This window comes from Periplaneta americana, chromosome 17 (genome assembly GCF_040183065.1).
Source record: "Periplaneta americana isolate PAMFEO1 chromosome 17, P.americana_PAMFEO1_priV1, whole genome shotgun sequence".
Classification (NCBI taxonomy): domain Eukaryota; kingdom Metazoa; phylum Arthropoda; class Insecta; order Blattodea; family Blattidae; genus Periplaneta; species Periplaneta americana.
Window position 1 is genome coordinate 129739706 of NC_091133.1, and position 24603 is coordinate 129764308.

Here is a 24603-nt window from a genome sequence, read left to right on the forward strand (position 1 = left end):
TGACAGAAATATTAAATGCCTCATTTGCCGCAAGATATTACGTATCTTTCCAAATCCAATGTAAAACGCCATTATACTACGTGTCACTCCAAATATCCTGATTTAATACGGTTCAGTTTTTAGTAGAAAGTACAACTTAGGGTCTCCTTAAGGCTTAGAACCCAATGGTTTCAGTATTTTAATGTTGTAAAAAGTATCGTACAATTACTAGAAGCAAAGATAACTGCAAAATCTATATATATAATTTGAACTGGTAATGGAAATTACGGGAAAACGGCTGAACGGATTTTAATAAATGGCCCCTCATTTTGAAGCTTGGAACCTAAAGTTTTTTGGAAAAGTAGTAGTTTTCAGTGAAATGTCAATTTTCCTACATAATTTTCCTATTTTCAAAAATCCATCTGTTGTCAGTTTTGAGAACTAATTTTATCGAATCACGGCCGACTTGATTGAATTTCAGAACAAAACACACACTACAATAAACAATAGGCTATTACACGAAGGCCATGACCTGCAGATTGCCGATATATTTAGAGCTCAATTCAATTTGTTATTAAAAACTGATTCTGCAGTGCATAATTTTCTGAGTACAGCTGTGTATTGGATATTCAAATCTACGAAACTTGAGGTGGTTTGATGACATTATTACCATTAGAAATTAAATATTATTGTAGTTAATATCATGATGCATCTATTTTTCATTAATTGTACATAATATTGATGCTATATTGATGACATGAAAGTGAAACGTTTTGAGGTTATGTAAGTAAATGTAGAGAATATCTTAATTTAGATCTTCATTTCTATAATTTACTGAGTGGCTGCTATATATAACTACAAAACTTAAGTAAGATAATAATATTGTTATTAAAAATCAAATATTTTTATACTTATTAACCCAGTGGGGTTGGGTCCTTTTCATATACTTAATGGCGGTGTAGTGTAGATATTGATATGTGTCATTGTCTTCAGTATTGCTCGAGAGAGCGCAAAAATTACAGTTCCTAAGGAAAGATCAAAAGGTATTACTTACTGATAAAATAAGAGGCCTAGAAAATTTTCTAGTCTCCAGATCATTTCAGCAAGATCTCTTAGTAGGATAAAATGATTTTACGCTCTACATTTCAAGTTCTACATGCAGCAGCTATACGAAAATGCTATTGTTCGAAAGCTTAGCAAACCTGACATTTTTTTTTAACTTTTGCCTACAATCCACAATGACCTGAAATAGCTACTGCTATCGTCCTGACATTGATACTTGCGTTTTCGCGTTGAAACTCAAAAACTGAAGTTGGACAGGTTCAAGGAAAAGTATTTGGCCTAAAAATATCCGTTCAGAGGGAGTATGTTTCATTATTATGGAAGCAAATAACTATCAAAAAGACAAGTATTCTTCATTGAAAATAAATCTGAAACATTTTTATATGAACCTCTAACGAACTTAGTTTGCAGCAGTATTTGCTGCACAAGCCACTAGTTTATATTGAATTAAAACTTTTAATTTAAAATCACTCAGAAGTCCTGCGTATTGACTCTGAAGGAAACAATAGAACACTGACATTATATGCCTGTTTACATTTATTTATGTTTAATAATTTGCTCAATTAATTTGAATAATTACGACACACACATTGCGTAGCAACTATTGATTACATAATAAATCATATGATTATTATTAATGACAAAACACAACGATGGCAATTTGCTCAATTACAGACTCGAATTAAAGTTGTCATTCAGTGTGAGCAACAGTGGTCTAAGGTTCTATGAAAAAAAAAGTGGCAAGAGATTAATAGAATTCTAATAATTCCGTGGATCTTCTAGGCTGTTCTTGATTGTCATTGTGAGTATGGTTGGGATTGTAAGGATGTTTGGGATTTGAAATAAATGTTTGGACCTTTTTCCACTTCTTTCTTCATATTCCCCGCATATAAATTGAACAAGGCAAAGCCTTCTATTTGACTACTTTATAATCACTTCCTCATTCCATGAGGCTTAGGTTCGAGACAATAAAGAAATTGGTAGTCGAAATGATTCACATATGAATTGTTTAAAATTGTAATAATAATAATAATAATAATAATAATAATAATAATAATAATAATAATAATAATATTTATTTATTTGGACAGCAATACCGTACTACAATTAAGTATTTCAAGATTGAACTTACATTAAATTAACTGTTTCTGTCTTGATACTGCTCACATTTATTCATCACCCTCATTTGTTTACGGATAATAATTTTTGTTTAAATTGAAATTACAGCATATGTTTCCAGCTCATCTTTGGTCTTTTGATATCTCTTTTGCTTATAAGAATATAAATAATGCATACATATATTCCTATAAGCAAGAGAAATATCGGACGACCAAAGAAGAGATGGAAAGATTTGCTGTAACACCTGAATAAGCCTGAGTCCTAATCCATGAAGTGAAGAAGAAGAAGAAGAAGAATTACATTTAATATTTCGTTAAGCTTTCACATGTTAAAAATTATTTTACAAAGCCCATCTATGACTGCCTCCGTGGTCTGTTGGTCAGCTTACAGATATGGAGGTTCCGGATTCGATTCCCGATCTCAGCACTCGGTGAATTTTTCTTGAAGAAGAAAAATTACCTGGGTGTCTAGAGTCTGGAAATTTGTGTGATTGTGAGTGTGCCGGGTTAATATTAATTAACCAATCATCAGAATATAAAATACATCAGGACTGTCGCTGGGCAGTAACCTGAACACACGTTTCAGCGTCACATTGTTGACAAGTAACTCCATCTGTTAGCAAAACCATAAAGCATCTAATAGAGGCTACAGAGTTAACAACGAAAAAAAAAAGGCCCATCAAATTTACTTTCTTTTTTTTTATGTTAATCGGTGAAATAAAGAAGCATCAAAATATATAACACGACATTCATTTATTTTAATTAATACGTCATCTTTATTGTTGGAATTGGCTACATCCCGAATGGCTGGGTGGTTTCTGTCACGATGCACAACATAAAAAACAAATGAGTATAGATGCCATTACATAAATATGGCGAAGCACATAAGCTCCTGAAAAAAAAAAAATCCTACACAGGATTATTGTACAAATAATAAAGTATTTCCGTCATATATTGAACAACAATTTGTATTTTTAAAAAAGATATATACAATCTGTTCCACATATTACAAATACAACTCAAAGAAAAGAAAATGAACTATTTTTTTTAACATGTGCTAATATTCTTGACTCTAGTTGTCACCTGTTATTACAGGCAGATAGATAAAATATATTATTTGTTTCTTTCGTGAATAAAACGGTGGTTTTATTTTAATGTAAAACTTAGTTTTAATTCAATTTTGGAGATTTAGAATGTGATATGTGGTTTGCATAACCCCAGATTTAACAAAACCAAAAAGTTGTTAAATGAGCTACATCAAGCTACTACGATGATGCGTTGTTATCACTTGAAACCATTTTGTTTTAAAATGTTTATTTTAATTCTTACTGCAAACATGCTCATTAAATTTCATTACATCAGTTATTGTTTAGAGCAAATAATAATTGTTAATTTATTGCAATTCATAAGCAAATATTAACCCTCATGTATATTGCTCAGTACAGATTAGTTCAATTAATTATCATATGTGATGGGGATATTAAAATTGACCATTCCACTAAAAGCTGTTCTCTCAAACCACAGTTCAATTGATGACATCTACACCTTAATAGATCTTGCCTGTTATTAATTCATGCGGCACTCATAGCCCCGTCTAGATTGTACATAATTGGCCGTCATCACTTCACACATTTCTTAATTACATGCGCCTAGATAATAAACGAACCCTGCATCCCAAGCTGTATAAAGAATTCAGATCGACCTCATCCATCTCATCTGGCGACCAGTTTCAGTGCCTTGACAATAACTGTATTTTCTCTCCTTTGTTAATTATAAGAGCTAAGACTTTCTGAACTCTTACAGCCTGGCAGAACTTACAAGTAGGGACATGTACAGATACGAAATTAAAATTTGGAAATCCCTCATTGTCTAAGTTTCACTTACAACACAGCGCATGTGCAATAAACTAGAGCCCCTGTATACAGGGTTAGTTAAAATTCCCGCTCCACCTAAATAACTTTTGAAGCATACGGTTCAGTGACATGAAACTTGGTATGTGGGGATAACCATATGCTAAGAACTCAATAATGTTATTACCGAGTTTTTTCTACTTCCGGTTTAATCGGAAGTAACTCCAACTCTCTTATATATATTTTTTTTATTTTTGAATAAAGTTCATTAAGAGCTTTTCAAAAATTACACACACTTCATACTTCTGTACCAAATTCAGTGTTGCTAAGTCGAGAAAACAGAAAAGTGTATCGAATATTAAAATAATAAAAGCACTACCTAAATAACTTTTGAAGCATACGGTTCAGTGATATGAAACTTGGTATGTGAGGCTAAGCATATGCTAAGAACTCAATAATGTTATTACCGAGTTTTTTTTACTTCCGGTTTAACCGGAAGTAACTCCAACTCTCTTATTTTAAATGTAATACCCAATATAATTTTTTAATTTTTGAATAAAGCCCATTTAGAGCTTTCCAAAATTACACACACTTGATACTTCTGTACAAATTCAGTGTTGCTAAGTCAAGAAAACAGAAAAGTGTATCGAATATTAAAATAATAAACGCACCACCTAAATAACTTTTGAAGCATACGGTTCAGTGACATGAAACTTGGTATGTGGGGATAACCATATACTAAGAACTCAATAATGGTATTACCGAGATTTTTCTACTTCCAGTTTAACCGGAAGTAACTCCAACTCTCTTATTTTAAATGGAACACCCAATATATATATTTTTTTATTTTTGAATAAAGCTCATTAAGAGCTTTTAAAAAATTACCCACACTTGATACTTCTGTACAAATTCAGTGTTGCTAAGTCAAGAAAGCAGAAAAGTGTATTTGCGCTTCTTTACCAAAAAAAAAAAAAAAAAAAAAAAAAAAAAAGTAGCAAAAATTCTTGTCACAGGTCTGGAATTTCTAGCTAAATTCCCATTTGATATCTTACATTTACACCCAAATTACCATTCACGTCAATTATGACACTGATAACCAGCTGAAAGCTCTATTTGAGTATCCTAAAAAGGCATTTCATTCGTTATATGATTTTGTAAACTTCTCTCTCTCCATCTCTGAGGCCGGTAGGGGAACATCCCTATGCATCGCGACCTAAGATCTATTGAGAGTCCCTGGGATGAGTTGTAGCAACGACAGCACCCACGCCGAATCGACCTAACCCCCCAACACCCTAATCACCAGTCCCACCATCCCTCTAAATCCGTATACCATTCCACCCCCACATTCCCCACTCAAACGATCTGAGGTGTACGCCATCCCCCCCGTATCGCCAACGGTTTAAGTTGTAGATCATCCCTCCCGTCGGGAGGGGAGTGGGTTCCGCTGCTGGGTTACCAACTACCATGCTTCGGCATATCCATGGATGCCGGCCAAGAGCGTCAGGAGCTTCGGAGGGCCGCCGCAGGCGCGATCTGAAAACCAAGGAAGACAACAGGAATGATAAGGAAAGGATGATGGGGGGGAGGAAGTGGCGAGAATGGATGAGGTTCTATACGTCTGATAAAGTTACCTGATATTCATCCGTAGGAGTGAGGGAAAAACCCGAAAAAATCTCACGCAGGCAACTACTCCCAAGCTGGGAATCGAACGCCGGGCCACTGGGTCAGGAGCGAACATGATACCATGACACCACAGCGGTGCACTTTGTAAATCTTAATCAAATAAAAGTTGGATTCCTGTAAGTTTTATACCCATTCAAATTTATTTTCTGACGATTTATACTGCAGAATTCCTGACATTCATATTCTACCGAAACTACCTGATCAGTATTGCCAAGTGTAGGGTAAACCATCTACCGCAGGGATGTTTAACCCTGGTAGGATTGAGGGATTTTCTATAATTGGCCAAACTGTGTAGTTCTTTTTTTACACTTCTGTTATTATTTTTTTTCTAGTAGGGTAAATTAGGGTCTGTTGGACAGTCGGGCATGTTGGACACTTTGTACTTTAACGTGTTACCTCGCCACTTGTGGGCACCACATTCTGCTAGAAGTCAATGACTGAAGTAGTCACGAGTGGGGCTACTTCAGTCATTGACTTCTAGCAGAATGCGGTGCCCACAAGTGGCGACGTAACACGTTAAAGTACAAAGTGTCCAACATGCCCGACTGTCCAACAGACCCTAATTTACCTTAGGGATTGTGTAATTCCTGATTACATTTCCTCACTTCAGATTCTGTTGTTGCGTCATTGCAGTACATGTATCTTGTGGTCGTCCGTGTTAGTTCAACTTTCCTTTGAAGTGCATGTGACTAAAACAGTGTTCTCTAATCCTGTTAAGTTTACTCTTTTTAAGATGTATTAATTTTTCCTGCGACAAATCAGGGCCATTATCTCCGAAGAAGAAAAGAGAAGTGCTTCGTGAAATACTTAAAAGTAAAAAATCTTGGCGTGGCCAGACATTTCGATTTCTCTGGTTACCGGAACGAGATTAGAATGTTTGGTTATGCAAGATGAAAACGTTTGTAAGACTAAATGTAAAGCAAGTGAAAATAAACTTGTAGCTAGAAAAAGTGAACGGTTTATCAAAAGTTAAAAAAAAAGAATACAGAACAATTATTTTAAAACGTTTGAAAAGTAATTAAACTTTTTCAAATATACTCGAACATGATGAACACGTTAAAAAGTCAGAACTTCGATATGTTTTTGATGTGGTTAAACATAATCGTAGTTTTAATTTAGTACTCCGCTTACTACAAATTAATCAGAGCGCTCTCCCAATTAGCAAAACTGGTGAAAAATGTAACACTTAAAGCTTAAAAGATCTTTGTTTTCGAATTCATATTGAGGTTTTTAGATTCGATAAGTCTAATGATAAGAAATCTGTAATGTATTATTTTACGAATTTTCACTCTTAATGACTTATCAAAATGAAAGTATGAGAAAAACTTACAGTTTTATTAACATACTACAAATATATTCTTGTTCATCATATTGAAATTTTTTAACAGTCCTCAAAGCAATCATTCGTCCATAACGTTCTGCCCAAAGTCAGGTCTTTCGCCGCAAAATCAGCATTCTCCAAGCTTTCTTATTTTCTGCCTTCCTCTTTAGTTTTTGCATATGATCCATGTATCTTAATGTTTTCTATCATCTAATACAGCGTTTCTCAAACTTTTTTGAAGTGGGGACCACTTTTTTAAGACAAAACAGTTCCGCGGACCACCTTACTCTTGTTCCCTTCGAAAGCAAATTTATTACTTTTGTAGTATATTTTAATATCAATATACTTATATTTTAAAATATAATTAATCAATTAAAATTAGCTAATTAAGCTGATGTTAATAGAAGTAAATTCATTTTTATTTCTTTAGGCTTGTAGAGTTTGGATAATCTTTAACTTATTAACTAAAAATAAAACAAATGTTTGTACTCAACTTAATGAGATGGATGAGCCTGCCGACTCTTGCACAGTTGTTTCATATTTGGACTATGGTAGTAAGCTTAAGTCGGAGATCGTCACATACATCGAGTCGATTTCGGTAGCACAAGCCCTTAGAAACAAATCCTTCGAGGTCCATGAAGAGGTGCACTGCGTTGCGTCTGAAGGCGGTGGAATTAGAAGAGCGGACATCGTGGCTCTGGACAAGACTAATAGTAAAGGCTTTATACTGGACCCAACTGTTAGATTTGAGATGAGCCAGACCCAACCATCCGAGGTCAACAAAGAAAAACAACAAATTTATGAGCCTACTATTCCGTATTTTCGAGAAAAATATCAGATGGAAGGCACCTGGGAAGTACATGGTTTAATGATCGGAGCGAGGGGCACCATCCCACGATCAACTGTAAACACTATCAAAACATTTGGAATCCATGACATCATTCCAAAAATAATTACTTCAACCATTAAAGGGTCTGTGGCGATTCTGAAAAATCATTTATACGGAATATCATAATACCCCCCCCCCCTTTTCTATTCGTTAGTGTGTGATTGTTACAAATATATGTACAAATTTATTATTTCTTAAACTTAAGCTCCTAGTTCACATTTGAATTTGGCTCATCTATCTTACTGTAATCATTACTATTCTAATATGTGTGTTATTCTGTGTTTTTGGCAACCCAGGATGCCTGGGCAGACTATTTCTTGAAATAAATTATATGTAGAGTTAGTGATGAAAACCCTTTTTCATACAGATACGTAGAAACGAACTGAATTATAATCTCTAAAGCACCATTGTACAGTTCACTGTATTCTCTTTTCACTTGTGATGCGGTCCAGAAATTAACCATACCTTCTGCTTGGAATTTCATTTTAAGTCCGGTCTCATTCGAGAGTTCAATTAACTGTTCTCTTTAACTCAATGAAAGTTTGTTAGTTTCAATATCGCAATGAAAGTGATCACGAACCCATGAAAATTCGTCTGATTTACTTGGAAAATAAGTTTCAAGTTGTAACCTCAGAGTTATATTATTGGTGTACGACGTACAGTACATGATCATTTCAATGTGCAGACTGGGTGTCGGTAAAACTATTAAGAAAGTCATAAATACATAAAAAGGTTCGGTCCTCTTTTATGAATTTAGGTGGTCCTTGGCTAGGTTACAGGGGCGGTGCCAGATGTGCAGGGAAAATATGGCGAGAATCACCACGTTCATAGTGCTTTAAATCCCTCTTTTGTTGTTGAGAATAGAGTGGGAAGTCAGTAGATGGGTAGGGTAATAAATTTCATAAAATGTCAGCACTGAGAGAAAAAGTGAAAGACTATTGCCATGTGACATTTCCAAACTCTAGATTTTCAGCTATAGGGCGATACACAATTCGTTTGGATTTTATTTTTTCTTCTGCCGTTTTCGAAGGACCACAAGGGCAGATCTCGAGGACCACAGGTGGTCCGCGGACCATAGTTTGAGAAACGCTGATCTAATATCTTCTTCTGCCCCAAACTTTTCTCCCCTTCACTATTCTTTCTAGTGCATCCTTAAGTAGACAGTTTCTTCTTAGGCAGTGGCCCATTCAATTTATTTTTCTCTTCCTGATTATTTTGAGCGTTATTCTGGAAATAATGTATACTTTCTGTTCAAAATAGCCATATCGTTCACCGTCTAGCATTTCTTAAAAAACTTTTAAAATCATCCTGCGGTATAAAGCAGCTAAAAATTCATTCCCAAATGATGAACGTTTGGCTAGCCCTGATACTACGAGACTTTCTGAATGCAAGTGATGAAGTTTTCACTTCAGCAACTTTCACTTCACCGTTCTGAGCCCTAATACGTGGAATGGGAGCGTGATGTTATGCACTGACTCGGAATCTATTACTGCCCCCGGTTACTAGGCATAAAGCAGTACCTGCGGTCTCTAACTTGAAAGAAATAAGCCACTCTAAACCAAAACTGATATTTTTGTTGTAACTGAAACGAGCTTTGTATTGAATATCGCTCCACGATCTCCAATACTCTTGCATACGCCTAGTGAAATCGAATTATATGCTTGGCATTCGAAATTCAATTTTTCAATACAGGCCGTGGGATGAGAAGTGCAGACAGTTTGCTTCTGTAACGCTGACGAGCCGGAATTGACGTGTAGAGAACAAAAGCTCACGTTGTAAAGGATAATTAAATAAACGTAGATATTTTATGTATTTTCGAGGGGAATGCCTTTGATAGCAATGTCGATAACACAGTCGCCAATTCTAGTCTCGCTTTCTGCCATTAAATCTGAAGGCAGATATTGTACAATTTGGCAAATCGATTAAAACAAGATACACGTAATTCCTGAAATTTCATAGAGATTCTGGGCATTTAATTAGGATGGAATTTCGTACGAAAGAGAGTCCTTCGCTACGGGGTTTTAGTCCCGAGCAACCACATTCCATTCTCCGTCGGGCAAAGCACGTATAGGTGTAATTTTTTAGATTGGCCGCTTCCATGCGCGAACAGCTATTAGGGGAAATGTGTCTGGAGATCGTACATAATTTTAGCTTCGAGGAGGGGGGAGGAGCAAAAGAAATAAATGAAAGAATGCTCAAGTTGTAGTTAGCACTACACATAATGTTAGAAAACATTCTTACTGTGGGCGAAGACACAATTTATTCCCGTTGACTGGTATTCCTGTAACTTAAAAATAAAGTGTTCACTTTTCAATGATAGTGATCTAATATAATATAAGCAATCATTCAATCAAACTCCTGTATCTCCTCATGAGGAGCATAGGGCATTCACAAAGTGCCTCCATCGGACCCTATTTGTAGCCAACTTCTTCACTTCTCTCCATGTTTTCCCCTCCAAGTATTTTTTGGCCTTCCTCTTGTTCTACTACCCTGGGGGTTCCAATCCAAAGCCATTCTTTCTACTGCTCCATCTTCTTTCCTGATTGTGTGCCCTATCCAATTCCACTTTCGTCTTTTGTTTTCTATTGTGATTTATTTCCGATTTGTTATCTTCCATAGTTCTGAGTTTGTGATTATATCTGGCCATCTAATTTTTAAAATTCTTCGTAAACATCTATTAACAAATGTTTGCAGTTTATTTTGTATAATTTTACTTGTTTTCCATGTCTCACAGCCATATAATAAGACTGATTTCACATTACTGTTAAAGATTTTAATTTTTGTAGATCTAGGCCTAGATATAATATAAGATTTTCATATTGGGTACAACTGGACAAATGCACTATTTGCAAATATAATGTAATAGTCATGAAGATATCCCACAAAAGCCTCAAATTTTTCCCATACTGTCATACGTAGAGTCTAATATAATACACTCGAACTTCCATACAAAGGAAACCGATAGAATGATAAATCCTGTAGAAACGAGAAATTTGAGCGGTCCCGGCATATTTCCCATATATTCAATATGTTGTAGCCATCATTACAAACGGTTAAATTTTGGAGAAACTTGGCTGGAACGATAAAAACATTACAAAGGGCTTTTAGAGAATCCGGTGGTTCATTGTCATCCTCACATAAGCCTACCATCGATCCCTGTCCTGAGTAAGATTAATCCAGTCCCTTTCATCATATCCCACCTCCCTCAAATACATTTTAATATTATCCTCCTATCTACGTCTCGGCCTCCCCAAAGGTCTTTTCCCCTCAGTGTTCCAACCAACACTCTACACGCATTTCTGGATGCACCCATACGTGCCACATGCTATCTCAAACGACTGGATTTAATTTTCCTAATTATGTTACATAAGCAGTAACATGAGCTGCTGCCAGGAAGTAAAAAGGAGGATGGAAGCTTTTAATAGAAAAAGGAGCATTTTCTGCGGACCTCTGGAAAAAGAACTAAGGAAGAGACTAGTGAAATGCTTTATGTGGAGTGTAGAATTATATGAGGCAGGAACATGGACGTTACGACGAAGTGAAGAGAAGCAACTAGAAGTATTTAAAATGTAGATACGGAGAAGAATGGAGCGTGTGAAGTGGACAAACAGAATAAAAAATGAAGCTGTGTTGGAAAGAGTGGATGAAGAAAGAATGATGCTGAAAATGATCAGGAAGAGGAAAAGGAATTGGCTGGATCACTGGTTGAGAAGAAACTGCCTACTGAAGAATGCACTAGAAAGAATGGTGAACGGGAGAAGAGTTCGGGGCAGAAGAAGATATCAGATGATAGACGACATTAAGATATATGGATATTTATTTATTTTATTTTTATTTTATTTATTTAACCTGGTAGAGATAAGGCCATCAGGCCTTCTCTCCCCCTCTACCAGGGGATTACAACTACAAAATTAAGAATACAATTACAATTATAATTACAGTTAATATAAAATTTACAAATACAATAAAAATCAAAGTACTAAAAGATTAACTGACTAATAAAAGCTAGACAGTTTATTGTAAAAGTTAAGAAGAGAGAATCATTTCTTTTATTGATTAAGTACAAATTAAACCTACTCTACCCAGTAAGAAAATGCTTAATAAGTTTGCTTTTGAACGCTACTAAATTCCGACAGTCTCTGTCACTGGGTAGGGTATTCCACAAGCGCGAGATATATGCGGAGACTAAGAGGAAGGCAGAAAATACGAAGGATTGGAGAATGCTGGGTTTGCAGTGAAAGACCTACCGTCGGACAGAACAATATGAATGAATGAATGAATTACGTTAGGTGAAAAATACAATGCGTGCAGCAGTTTTGCGTTGTGTAACTTTCTTCATTCTCCTGTAGCCTAACTTAATCTCTCTTAGCTATAAATATTTTCCTAATCACCTTATTTTCGAACACCCTTAACTCCCGTTCCTCTCTCAAGGTGAGGGTCCAAGTTTCGTGAACATACAGAACAATCGGTAATACATTCTAACTTTCAGTTTTTTTTTAAGCTTACTGCATAACAAAAGCTTCTCAGCCCAGCCGAATAACAGCAGGCATTTGCCATATTTATTCTGCGTTTAATTTCCTCTCGAGTGTCATTTATATCTGTTACTTACGTGCTAGAGAAAGCTCCTTTATATATGTAAATAAAAACTTAAAGTTTCTGACCCGTTTATGACCAACTACCCTTCAATGAACTCATCCAACAACCACTACGCAACTTGTTGACATTCGCCAACCTAAAATATACACCTGTGTTCATCTGTCACAGAGACCCTGTACTGTAACTGTAACTTTGTACTTGCAGTCCTTGGCACGTCACATTTGATGCAGAAGCTTCAGGTTCACGAGTTCAAACCCGGCCGAAATGCAAAAGTAGGGATCCCGTTGCATGGGTTTATGGAGAAGCAAAGAATTCTGTCGCTGAGTATGGATACTCCAGACCAAATTATCTGGATATTTCACACCAAAAATGAAAATATATTTCAGCGAATGACTGAGCTGCCAAGTAGTTCGCGTTGAAAATGAACGAACAAGCAAACCGAGCTTTCAAACTGTACGCAGATGTGAGGAAAAGAAAGTACCTACACTGAGTAATGGCAGTTCATAAGATGTGACAGTAGCATTCCAACGCTTTCAAAGAAAATCAATACGCTAACTTGTTAAATGAAAAGGAATTTTCACAAAAATTCTGCATTTAGAGCTACAAAACACTTGGAGTTGAAATCCTACAATACTGAGTGACCACGAAATAAGGGCAAAACGTTTGGTAAGAAATAAATACTTAACAAAATCTTACTGCTTACTTTATCACCACTATGAAACCTGTGAAATATTCTTCTTCTTCTTCTTCTTCTTCTTCTTCTTCTTCTTCTTCATGCATTAAGCCCTACAAAGGCTTGTTGCGCGCTCCAAATTATTAGTTCATTGGTCTTTCCATCGTTTTTTTGGTCTTCCTATGTTTCGTTTCCCTTCTGGTATATAATTTAATATTTTCTTTCGGTATCTTCTCTCATCCATTCTGTCTACGTGATCTAGCCATTTTTGTCTATGATGGTCTATTCCTTCATTTAGGCTAAAAATCTGTACTTGATTTCTTATGTCTTCATTTCTGATTCTGTCCCTTTTAGTGACTCCCAGAACTGATCTTAAAAACCTCATTTCTGCTGCCTGTAGTCTACTTTTATCTCTACTTGTCATTGTCCATGTTTCACTACTATATAGAGCTGCAGGAACTGCCATAGTTTTATAAAATTTTATCATCGTATCTTTTCTTACTTTATTTTTTAAAGTTCTTTTAATTGTTCCGCATATTTTTGAAAATATTTCAACTTTATTTCCAATATCTACCTCTTTAATATATGATATTGATGTTCCTAAAAATTTAAATGTATTTACTTGTTCAGTGAAATATTTCAAGTCACATTTGAAAACATCCTACTTATCGCTTTTCTAGTAGTGGTTAACTTGCTCATCATTGAAGTCGATGGAAGCTCAAAGTCTTAATATGAGTTTTCGCATGTCTTCCTGCAGAATTGAACTCCGCAATAATGAGTGAGTGAGTGAGTGAGTGAATAGGTAAATAAATAAATAAATAAAAATAGGAAATAAATAAACAAACAAAAGAAGAAATAAACTAGTAAACAATAAATCACAAACAAGTAAATAAATAAATAAATAAACAAATAAACATGGAGACTAGATAATAAGTAGAAATCGTAGCTCCCTCAATGATCCGATCCCAAACCGATCATTATTTTCCTTTAGGGCGAAACACTGTAAAGAATAGTGTGTAAAGAACATAGCCATACATGAATAATTTGAAAATAAAAATTGTTCCGAGGCGGATATCGAATCCGGGACCTTGGTTAAGCGCGCCAACGCTCTACCGACTTAGCTAAAAGGAAATATACCAGACCCCGGCTCAATTTCCCCGTTTTATCCACGTACTTCAAGTGAGTTGACAAATCGTCAGAGACCAGCATTGAGTGCACGCCAAGCTCTGTGTGACTTAAATTTGTGGTTTTCTTTTATCGAAACAGTAACACGTATTATACAAATCTAGCTTTTAAGGTATTGCTCCCGTTAAAGCTACGCCAAAGGTCCCGGGTTCGATGCCCGGCCTTGGAATAATTTTTCCCTTTTAATTATTCAAGTCAGCTTTACAGGGAGCTATACCTGAAAGCCAGAGTTTTGTATAAAACGCGTTACTGCTTCGATAACAAAAAACCACAATTTAAGTCTCACACAGCAAGTATACACTCTATGGTAGACTCTGACGATGTCAACCTACTTGCATGTAGATACAAGGGGAAAATTGAGCCGGGGTCTGATATAGTTCCTGGTTAGCTCAGTCGGTAGAGCGTTGACGCGCGTAACCAAAAATCCCAGGTTCCACACCCGGCCATGGAACAATGTTTCTCTTGAAATTATTCAAGTCAGCTTCACCTGAAAAGTCAGATTTGTAAAAGCTACACATACCTACACGAACGAAGTGAAATCATTCACAGGGGATTTCTTACAATAATATTAGAGCAACTTAGGCGCGAGAATTCCTTAAAGAGGCGTCAAAATGTGTTAACATCAGAGGTTAATATTTTCAACATTTTTAATTATAGTGAGTAGGCCTGTTAATAAAAATTGAATATCACCATTTGAACTTGCATTATATTACTAAAGGGACAGTTAATTTATTTTCATTACTATTTCATCTTGATTGGCTTCCTCTACCTTTAACTTTCACACCCGCAAAATGTCCTAAGTTTCTTAAATGAGTTCGCATTCAGACTAGAATCTCAAATAAATAGTAATAACACGTCCAGGAATCCCTTTAAGGGCGCAAATTAGTGAAACTTTTAGATCAATATCTCCTCCCTAACACATGAAGAGTTCGCGGAAAAAACGATGAATGTCACCGTTTTCTTAAGGTTGATGTCATTATCTAATTCAATGGATCACGGCGAAATTTAATGTTGTTCTTATGAAAAATGGTAAAAAGGAGAATTATCACCACGAATACAATAAGTTAATCCTTTCCTTTATTTTCTATAGAAACAGCACTACATCTTGCAGTTATAGACTCAATTAGATCATTATCTAATTCAATGGATCACTACGAAATTTAATGTTGTTCTTATGAAAAATGGTAAAAAGGAGAATTATCACCACGAATACAGTAATCCTTTCCTTTATTTTCTATAGAAACAGCACTACACCTTGCAGTTATAGACTCTATTAGATCATTATCTAATCCTTAACAGAAATGTGACATTCACCGTTTTTCCGCGAACTCTTCATATGGTTCCATTTTAAGTCTAAAATATATTTAAAACGTGTCGAAATAGTTCTAAATATAGCTGTCGATCGAATGAATAGAAATATTTAATAATTTTTAATATTCCTTTTCTCATAATTGGGAACAAAACTGTATTACATTAAATGTGTAGAAGATAGAAAACATGCTTTCGATTGAAGTCAAAAATTTTTGACAATCAATAAATCTAGATCCCTGAACTGATGAAACTGATATTGCAACGAAAAAAAAAAAAAAAAGAGTATTTATACTTTGTTTATTTTAGACTTCCCATCGTTCACACTTAACAACAGAAATGCATTAACCCGTGGCACGTATGGAAATAAAAAAATAAACCAAAATTAAATCAAAGAGTGAAATCGTGTTTTCATTTAAATCCATTACGGCGCCAGTGTTTTACCAATAATAAAACAACAACACGTGATATATACCGGAGCCAACCATTCGAAATATATCGAATATATTTCGAACATCAATATTTCTGCCACCCACATATTAAGATTCAATTCAAATTAGATGAAAAAATGCTCCGTAATTGATGAAATATCAACACGGTGTCTGGTAAATTGTTGTATAACAAATTATTTTGAGGCAATGAACATTCATCTTAGAAACAAGTCGTCGTTTGGTATAGATGTCAGTGCAATCGTAAGGGCTATATATTGAAACTGAACGCATGAATTTTGCAGCACATTGTGTTGCAATGAGATTAATTCATTTCTTGTTGAAATGTATACTTAAATAAGGCAAGAGCTGAATTTTTGTCTATTTTTACGCATTTTATCCAGTAACTACCAAACGGTTCCTAATCTAGCAATAATGTAATTTTGAGACAAAATATCGATAAAAATTAATCAATACAGTACAGATCTATTATGAAGAAATTACCTGAGTATTATGGTGAAGTTAATTGGCATACATTAATAATCATGTCTCATATCCATTTTCCAATCAACAAGCAGTTACACCATATAAATGGAGCTTCATAGCTTTCTAAATCTTGATTGCGATGAATGTTCTTGTACATCACTAAGGAGTGGATTCCTATGTAATTAAATATTTTTTTACGTGTGATAAAACACAATTAACAAAGTTAAAAATTGCGAACAAGAAGTTTCAAGTTTAAAACCCGAATTTTATTTCACATAAAAACACATATGTTCACAAAAAAAATTAAGTAAATACATATTTTCAGGAAATCTATTATAAACACATAAATCTTGGAGTTTTTTTACTTAAATAATTTTTTACAAGAACTTTTAAATATTTTAAAACTAAATCAATTATATCACTCAGAAGTACGTTATCTTTTTAAGAATTCCTGGTTGCTTCGTGTTTCTAAGCGCTGTGTGGTGTATCCGTGATCCATTTTTGTAATAGTACCGCCTCAAGTTCTGAGAACTGCTAGGCAGCATATCAGTGTTATTATTAGAGAATAAATTAACATGGACAAAAAGGAGAGATCTTGCAACACATAATTAGGAATGTTTATTGTTGCTGAAGATGATTTCATTCCACGCTTTGTTTGTGAAACACAACAGATAAGAGCTCCTGTATAAATATTATTTAATTTAAACAAATCTCTCGCCTCTCGCTCATGCCTATCAAGTAAGGCAATACATCTTGTTGTAATTTCCTGTTATCGGGCTTCGTCAATCGATATCCTTCAAGATGTACTGAAAGATAGTTGCTTAAAAACGATTTGGCTTTCCTATTAGCAAATTTAAGCTTTTTCTGTGACACCAAAAACCTGTTGTCTGAAAGAGGGAGGTTGGTGCCGTGGAAATTAAACTAGATACGCTACCAGATTCAGAAGTACAAGTACTAAGGCACAAATTCCAGAATATGTTTGGGAAAACCAGTGGATATAAAAAATGTGTAAAGTTTCTCAAGTATTAGAGGGTTTGCCTGTAGGTGAAATTGACGGTGTTTGTGTTTGTGACATTCCTCTCTTTAAATAGGCACGTCTGACGTCCTGTGATGTGGAAAGATCGTTTTCACAGTATAAGTCGTTGTTCAGAGATAATCGGCTTGTATTTGTAATGGAGAATTTGGAGATGATCTTTGTTGTTCACTGCAATTCTCGGCCAACTACTAGCACTCAAGTGTGGTTGGTGAGTACCTACTAACATTTTTTTCCAAGCTAAGTAAGGTATTTTTGTCATATTAAAAAAAAATATATTTTTAGCAAATATTTTCATACTTTTTAGCACATAAAAATAAATATATTTAAATTTTTTAGCACATAAAAATCCGCTCCCTATACATCACAACATCAGGCTTCGTTTTAATTGTATTATTGTACCTTACTTATAAGTTGAATTTATGCTGATAACTCTACCGTATTGCACTGTTATAAAAAAACGGCAACCTGCTCTATATTTGCAGGACTGTCCAGTAGCTCTGAAAATTATGACATTTCTACGTTTAAAATGTATAATTTATTCAAGAAGGTTCTACTCTATTAGTCAGGATGAAACAAATATACAGGTGTACAATATTCGTTTATGTCTTGAATTATAATATTATACAATCAGTTTGCTTATATCATATTTAGAAAGCAATGATGTAGAAATAAAGATAAACAGATTCCGACAATTTTTTGGAACATAAAAAGAACATTATTAAACAAAACAAAACCGTAATACACTTTTCTGCACGATAATGTGTTTTCTCGTTGATACAACAAACAGCCGCCACGATTGAAATTTGATTTTACTGCATTCAGATTTGCCAACCTAGATAAATATGTTGAAATATTACAAATAACTGTTCTAGTCTTGTAATGGAAATCACTGCCTTCTATGCATGTTACAATGCATGTAAATTTCATACGAAAAAAGCAGTATTAATTAATATATATTATACGAAACAAATCACTACATTTAAAACGTACTGAACTTTACTTAAAAAATTCAAACTTCACTTAACAAAAATAAATAAAAATTATTCCAATTGAACACGAAATATTACAAGTAGCTGAATCATTTTTACTCCTTCACATTGAAGTTGATGGTGAAGTTTGTACGTTGGCCAGACTGCTAACATCAGTCAGCTGTTCATAGTGTAACGAACGTACTGTATTTTAAGATTTTTACTATCGTGCAAGAAATACTGGACAATACACGTTTGTGATGTGCATTACAAAATCTCGGAAATTGAAAACCTCGCTTTGCCCGTTTTTCAAACTTCTTCTCGATTTTGTAAAAAGCACTTCCCAATGTTATATTGTAATATACTATTAAAATGTCATAAGGTAATGGCCATATTGTATTTGTATTCCTGGTGTTGTGGAAGAGAAGGTCTGATGGCCTTAACTACACCAGAATAAATAAATAAATAAATAAATACATAAATAAATAAATAAATAAATAATTAAGTAAATAAATAAATAAATAAATAAATGCCACTTTTAATAGACCTGCCTATATGGATCCGAGAATTGAGCACTAACAAAGCAATAAAATGGACTCCCTAGACGACGACGGAATGACCAGTTTTTGAATGGAGTGAGAACGGATCAACATGGTCCAAATCCTTGAAGTTGATGATGATGAAGATAATGATACATTCAATTTGCAAAGTTATAATCCTCTAATTTTATTATACATATTTTATTGAAGAAGAAGAGTTAATTTTATATTAAAATGATTCTTAAATCAGATGATACTAACCCGCCAGTATAACTGGACTGTAGTGCTTAGCATCAGCCGCTAGGCCTACGAATCGAACTGTTTAAATGTTAAATTAAACACGTAAACCGAATTAAGGGACAATCAATTAATAATGCAAACAGTGAGTACGACAGTCCTGCCTCATAAATATCGAACGATGGTATTTACTCACTGATACAGTGATTTGCTTTCGTGGGCTATTCAGTCAATAGATTTTATTGGGATGTATTGTTATATGTGATCCTACATAAAATTATTATGTTGAAAATTGTAAAAGGAGCGACAGAAGTTTTTAAAAGCACTTAAATACAAACAGAGCTAATTAAATATTTATTTTGTTATATTTTAAGTTTAATATTAAGTAGTGGCGTGCGGAAAGGGGAGGTTAGCGGGTTTGAAGCCCCCCCTTGCCCATGTCCTGGGGGCCTGTCCATACGGTGAACTTCTACGAAATACGCGGCATCATACAGTAAGATCTATAATAGCAACTGCCTTAAGGAACAAAGGTTATTCAGTATATGAAGAAGTACACGGCATATCCAGTGAGGGCAGTAATCGAAGAATCGACATAATTGCATTTAAACCTCCTTCTCTTGAAGGTTACATCACAGACCCTACTGTGAGATTCGAATCGCACGAACACCAGCCAGGAGTACACGAGGAAAAAAGGAATATATATGAACCTTCCATCAGTTTTTATAAGGACAAATACCACCTGGAATCCATCGTCATTACGGGACTAATGATAGGAGCCCGTGGGACCATACCCCGGTTCCTAGTCGACTTCTGTAAATATTTTGGCCTGCATAAAAATATTTTAAGAGATCTAACAATTGCAGCACTCAAAGGCTCAATAGCTATTTTCAGTCATCATACATATAGCCCATGACTAATTCGCATCTCCTTAACGTTTAACATCATGTGTTTCAATAAATTCAAATTGTTATTTTTCACTCTACCAACAATGTATCACTAAGACTCAAGGCATTTACTCTATTGTATCATGGTACTCTTTGTCGATGGCAACCTGTAGTGGTTGCAGAAAGAAATTAAATAAATAAATATATAGATTTGAATATTTTTAAATCCAAAATTGTTTTCCCTTCCCCAATTTTCCACTGTCAGAGTAACAAAATCTACATCAATTTTTGTTTAAATTTAATTTAGTTGGAATGAATAGTTATTTAGACTGGGAAGTTTTGAAATGGAAGCCTGATATTTTAACAGAATAAGAAATCATCAGTTATCGAAGTCTTGTCCAGATTTTAAAATGTAGTCCCTAAAACAATTACCACGTGAGAATTCAAGATATGAAAAGAGTCGATCCTAATTTATTGGTAATACCGTAACAGTGCTGCATTGGAGTTAAATCGCTCTCTTGAACTCGGTCGAATGTCGCACCCTCGATTGAGATAAGATCGGTCGTGATACGCTCGTAATAAATAGAAGCACAGTACAAGGTCATCTCACTGACATGTCTTATCTTATATGGAAGGCGACAGATAAGATACACATATGTTTTGCTCACACGATAAAAATAAGGCTTTATTTTCTGCGTTTATGACAAACGTTTAATGGAACGTACCAAAACAGGAACATGAAGTTATAAATAAAATAGTATGAAAAACTTCGATATACTGTTATTATTGCTAATTAATAATTATTCAATACTTGATTTACCACATATATAATATGATAGGTCCATACATAGTGTTCCGCCTATATACTGCGACAATGTAGAAACGTTTTGCAAAATATTATTTATATAGCAGTAGATTAATAACAATATTAGTACATAGATAACGTCACAGAAAATATATTAAAACGAATAATCATTCTGCACAACTGTTAGACGAAAATGATTGATACACTAATTTATTAGAGATTATTATTATTATTATTATTATTATTATTATTATTATTATTACTAGAAAACTTGATACGATCCTTGCATTATCGTGATTGTGTTCTCCGTTTATAATAATTACATCTACATCCAATAACATCTATCAGATATGGCAAAAACAAAATCACTCCTGTGTGGGGGGGGGGGACATTTACCTACAACATTTATATTACATTTTAAAGCAAGTTTTGTAGTTGTACTATGCGGAGGTTAGTAAACACTGCAGAGTTTTGAAATGATAAACATCTATGATGTTACTACACAGTTCATCACTGTAACAAGAACGAATGTCTAACGCTCGGCTTATATCGTTCGAGAATTTATCGCTCGCGACAATTTTACCCATCATGCATGTGCGCTACCTATCGGATTATGCTATGAACTAGTTGGCGCCCGAGCGGAAACGTCCGATGCAGACCTCTGTGCCGTAATACAAAAACTCAATATTTCTTTATGCGTTGTTTGAATTTCAACCCAAAATAAATAAAGCGATGTAATACCTGATAATTTAGATCAGCGATGGGCGTTTGAGTGCATTTGCTCTCCGTGCGCACGGGTAATTCCAAGTGCAGCGCTGTAGTGTGCCAGCAGCTATAACAGATCTTACAGCTTTTAAATGAGCTGAATTAGGACTTCAGGGAAAAGAAATTCTTAATGCACAATTTGCAGATAGAATTGCAGCTTTTAAGGAGAAATTGCTGTTATGGATACGTCAAATGCAAAAGGGCGAAATATATCATTTCCCATCCTTATCTAAGCGCATAGAATTTTGAACAATGAAAATTTCGAAATGTACGCATGTATTCTACCCGGTCTATTAGAGGAATTTACATCAAGGTTCCACGATTTAGATTGCCTGGAAATGGACTTGCGTATTTTTGCTACATGTTCTGATTCCAACTGATTATTGATAACGCCCCCCCTTCATTATAGTGTGAATTGATTAACCTGCGATGTGATCGAGAGATGCGAGCGAAATATGATTCAAGGTCGAGTCTTATGCAGTTTTATGACGGATTCCCAAGAGGACGCTTTCCCAATCTGCATAAGCTGTGTGAGAAAGTTTTGTGTTTATTTGGTTCCACTTATAGATGTGAACAGTTATTTTCTATTACGAAAATAAACAAATCTCAAACAAGAAATGATGGGCTAACGGCAGTTCTTCGCTTAGCTTGTGCTAATACAGTTTCTCCAAATCTTGAGAAATTGAGAAATATGAATTATTAATGTGGAACAGACATGTTTTGTTTTGTGTTTAAGGAAGTGTTTCATTACTTTGTGTTCTTATTTAGTTTGGTAGACAGAATAACATTTTCTTTTGAAACATACAGTACGTACCGCAACTTGAATAAGCAACTTGAATAAGCACACTTCTCTCGTAGTACACCGTGCAAGCACAGAGTGCATAATTCTGCCCATCCCTGATTTAGGTAGTCGAAACAATCGTATAGATAATGTTTAAGAAAATAATTATTTTGTCTTAATACGAAGTTGATAAAAAATGTCGCCTGGCGTTTTAATATTCTAATAAATATTAATATTGTTCTTTATGGTTATAACGCGTTATGGGGTATTTATGAAAGTCTTCTGTAAAGCTCAATAAGAAACAACTTTATGCGAATGTAAGAACCGCTCAGCATGTCAACACAATCACTATTCAGAGAAATAGAAAGCTGTGCTTGTACTCACGTATGTCGAAGCCATCAGCTGGAGGAATTTCCAACAGCAGCAGGAAAGCAGCGGCGAGGAGAAGCAAGCCGCCGTGTGTGGCACAATTTGAACCACGGGGAACCAGAAGGTGGTTCAACATGGCTGCCACCACCCACATGGAGGACGAGACAGAGAATTCAGTGGAGCCAAACCATTAAGCGATGGAAGCCTCGCCAAGAACCTGGAATCACACAAAAGAAGATCCCCGCGTATTGAAATGTGATTCCATTCCAGAGGGTGGTCAGCGGTAGGAAGAGGAGAGGGTGGGGGAACGAAGGGTTTGGGGGAAGCGAGGCGGAAACAAGAGATCGCCAGTGATGAGACGACCGATTCATCTCCTGAGAGGCTAATTCCCACGATCAGATAAAATCAATCGAAGTATTTTATTGCGCGTTGTAAAAAATTTCTTGTTGGAAAAATACAGACTATTTTTATTAGAAAATATTGGATGTCACATAAATGAATTGGGAGATTTCATGAAAATGACATATGTTAGTCCGTGTGCATTACACACATTTGGTAATCATTCAATTTTTTATCGTGTCATCAATTACTTGCAATTTTTCTCACGTAAACAATTATCATTATCATCAGAATCATCAACTTCAGGGTCTAGGTCTTATGTAATACGTGGAAGACTATCTCTAACGTTGTCCTGGTCTTCCTACATTTCTCCGGCCAAAGCTGTATAATGAAGCATGTTTTTAGGGATGAGATTGACTGTCATCTTTTATACATGGTGTTCAAAATGTATGGGATATTACTCGTAACTACTTAAATATTAATTTGACCAAAAAAAAAGTTTTATACAAAATCTGTTACAGATAAACCATACAATAAGATATGTGTTCGAAAAAAAAGTTATTCAGGCATACAGGGTGTGTTAATAAGTATTTAATGAATTTCAATCTTAAGGCATATAAACTTGCAAATGTTTATTTGCTATTTAATAACAATATATGAACGTTTTCGCCGTTTAGGGCATCTTCAGATATAACAAAACATATTATCTGGACCTATGATAACATATTATGCAAATAACAAGGAAAATAGAGAACAATACATATGGTACATGAAATTCATGAGCTTTATGTAGATATAACATGAAACAGGATGAATATTGAGATAATCTTTGAATTTGAACTTCGACTGGACGAATGTTTTATTTTATACATATAGCTCATGTTACAATTAATATACAATGTTTAAAATTTGTCAATGTTAAAATTTAAAATGATGATAATAAAATATTTAAAGTAATCATGGCTGAAAGTTGTCGTAAGTTACAAGATAGTATGCGTAGTTAATGTTCTTGTGTTTTGTAACTATTTCGCTTAGAGAGGCCGTTGGCATTTCAGTGGATGTTGTTTTACGTTGATGACTACTTTACAGTTGATATACAGTGATTAAATTAGCCAAGGTTAAAATTTTATAATGAAGATAATAAAATATTTAGAGTAATCATGGCTGGGAATTGTCGTAAGTTCAAGATAGTTTTCGTAGTTGATGTTGTGTGTTTCGTAATTGTTTCACCTGAAAATAGAGATTAAGAGATAATAATAAATGCAAATATAGACAAGTTATTATATAGAGACGCAGATAATT

The 24603-nt window shown here is 34.8% G+C and overlaps 1 protein-coding gene across 2 annotated transcripts in view; it reads right to left on the minus strand.

Annotated features, from left to right (window-relative positions):
• The window catches only part of LOC138693018 (discoidin domain-containing receptor 2-like), a 1708097-nt gene that overhangs the window by 1033265 nt on the left and 650229 nt on the right, over positions 1 to 24603 (minus strand). For both annotated transcript variants that reach the window (XM_069816529.1, XM_069816528.1), the window contains exon 5: positions 22978 to 23179. In XM_069816529.1, coding sequence (XP_069672630.1) covers positions 22978 to 23116 — 139 coding nt within the window. In that variant the 5' untranslated portion in view covers positions 23117 to 23179. The remainder of the gene's footprint in view (positions 1 to 22977; positions 23180 to 24603) is intronic.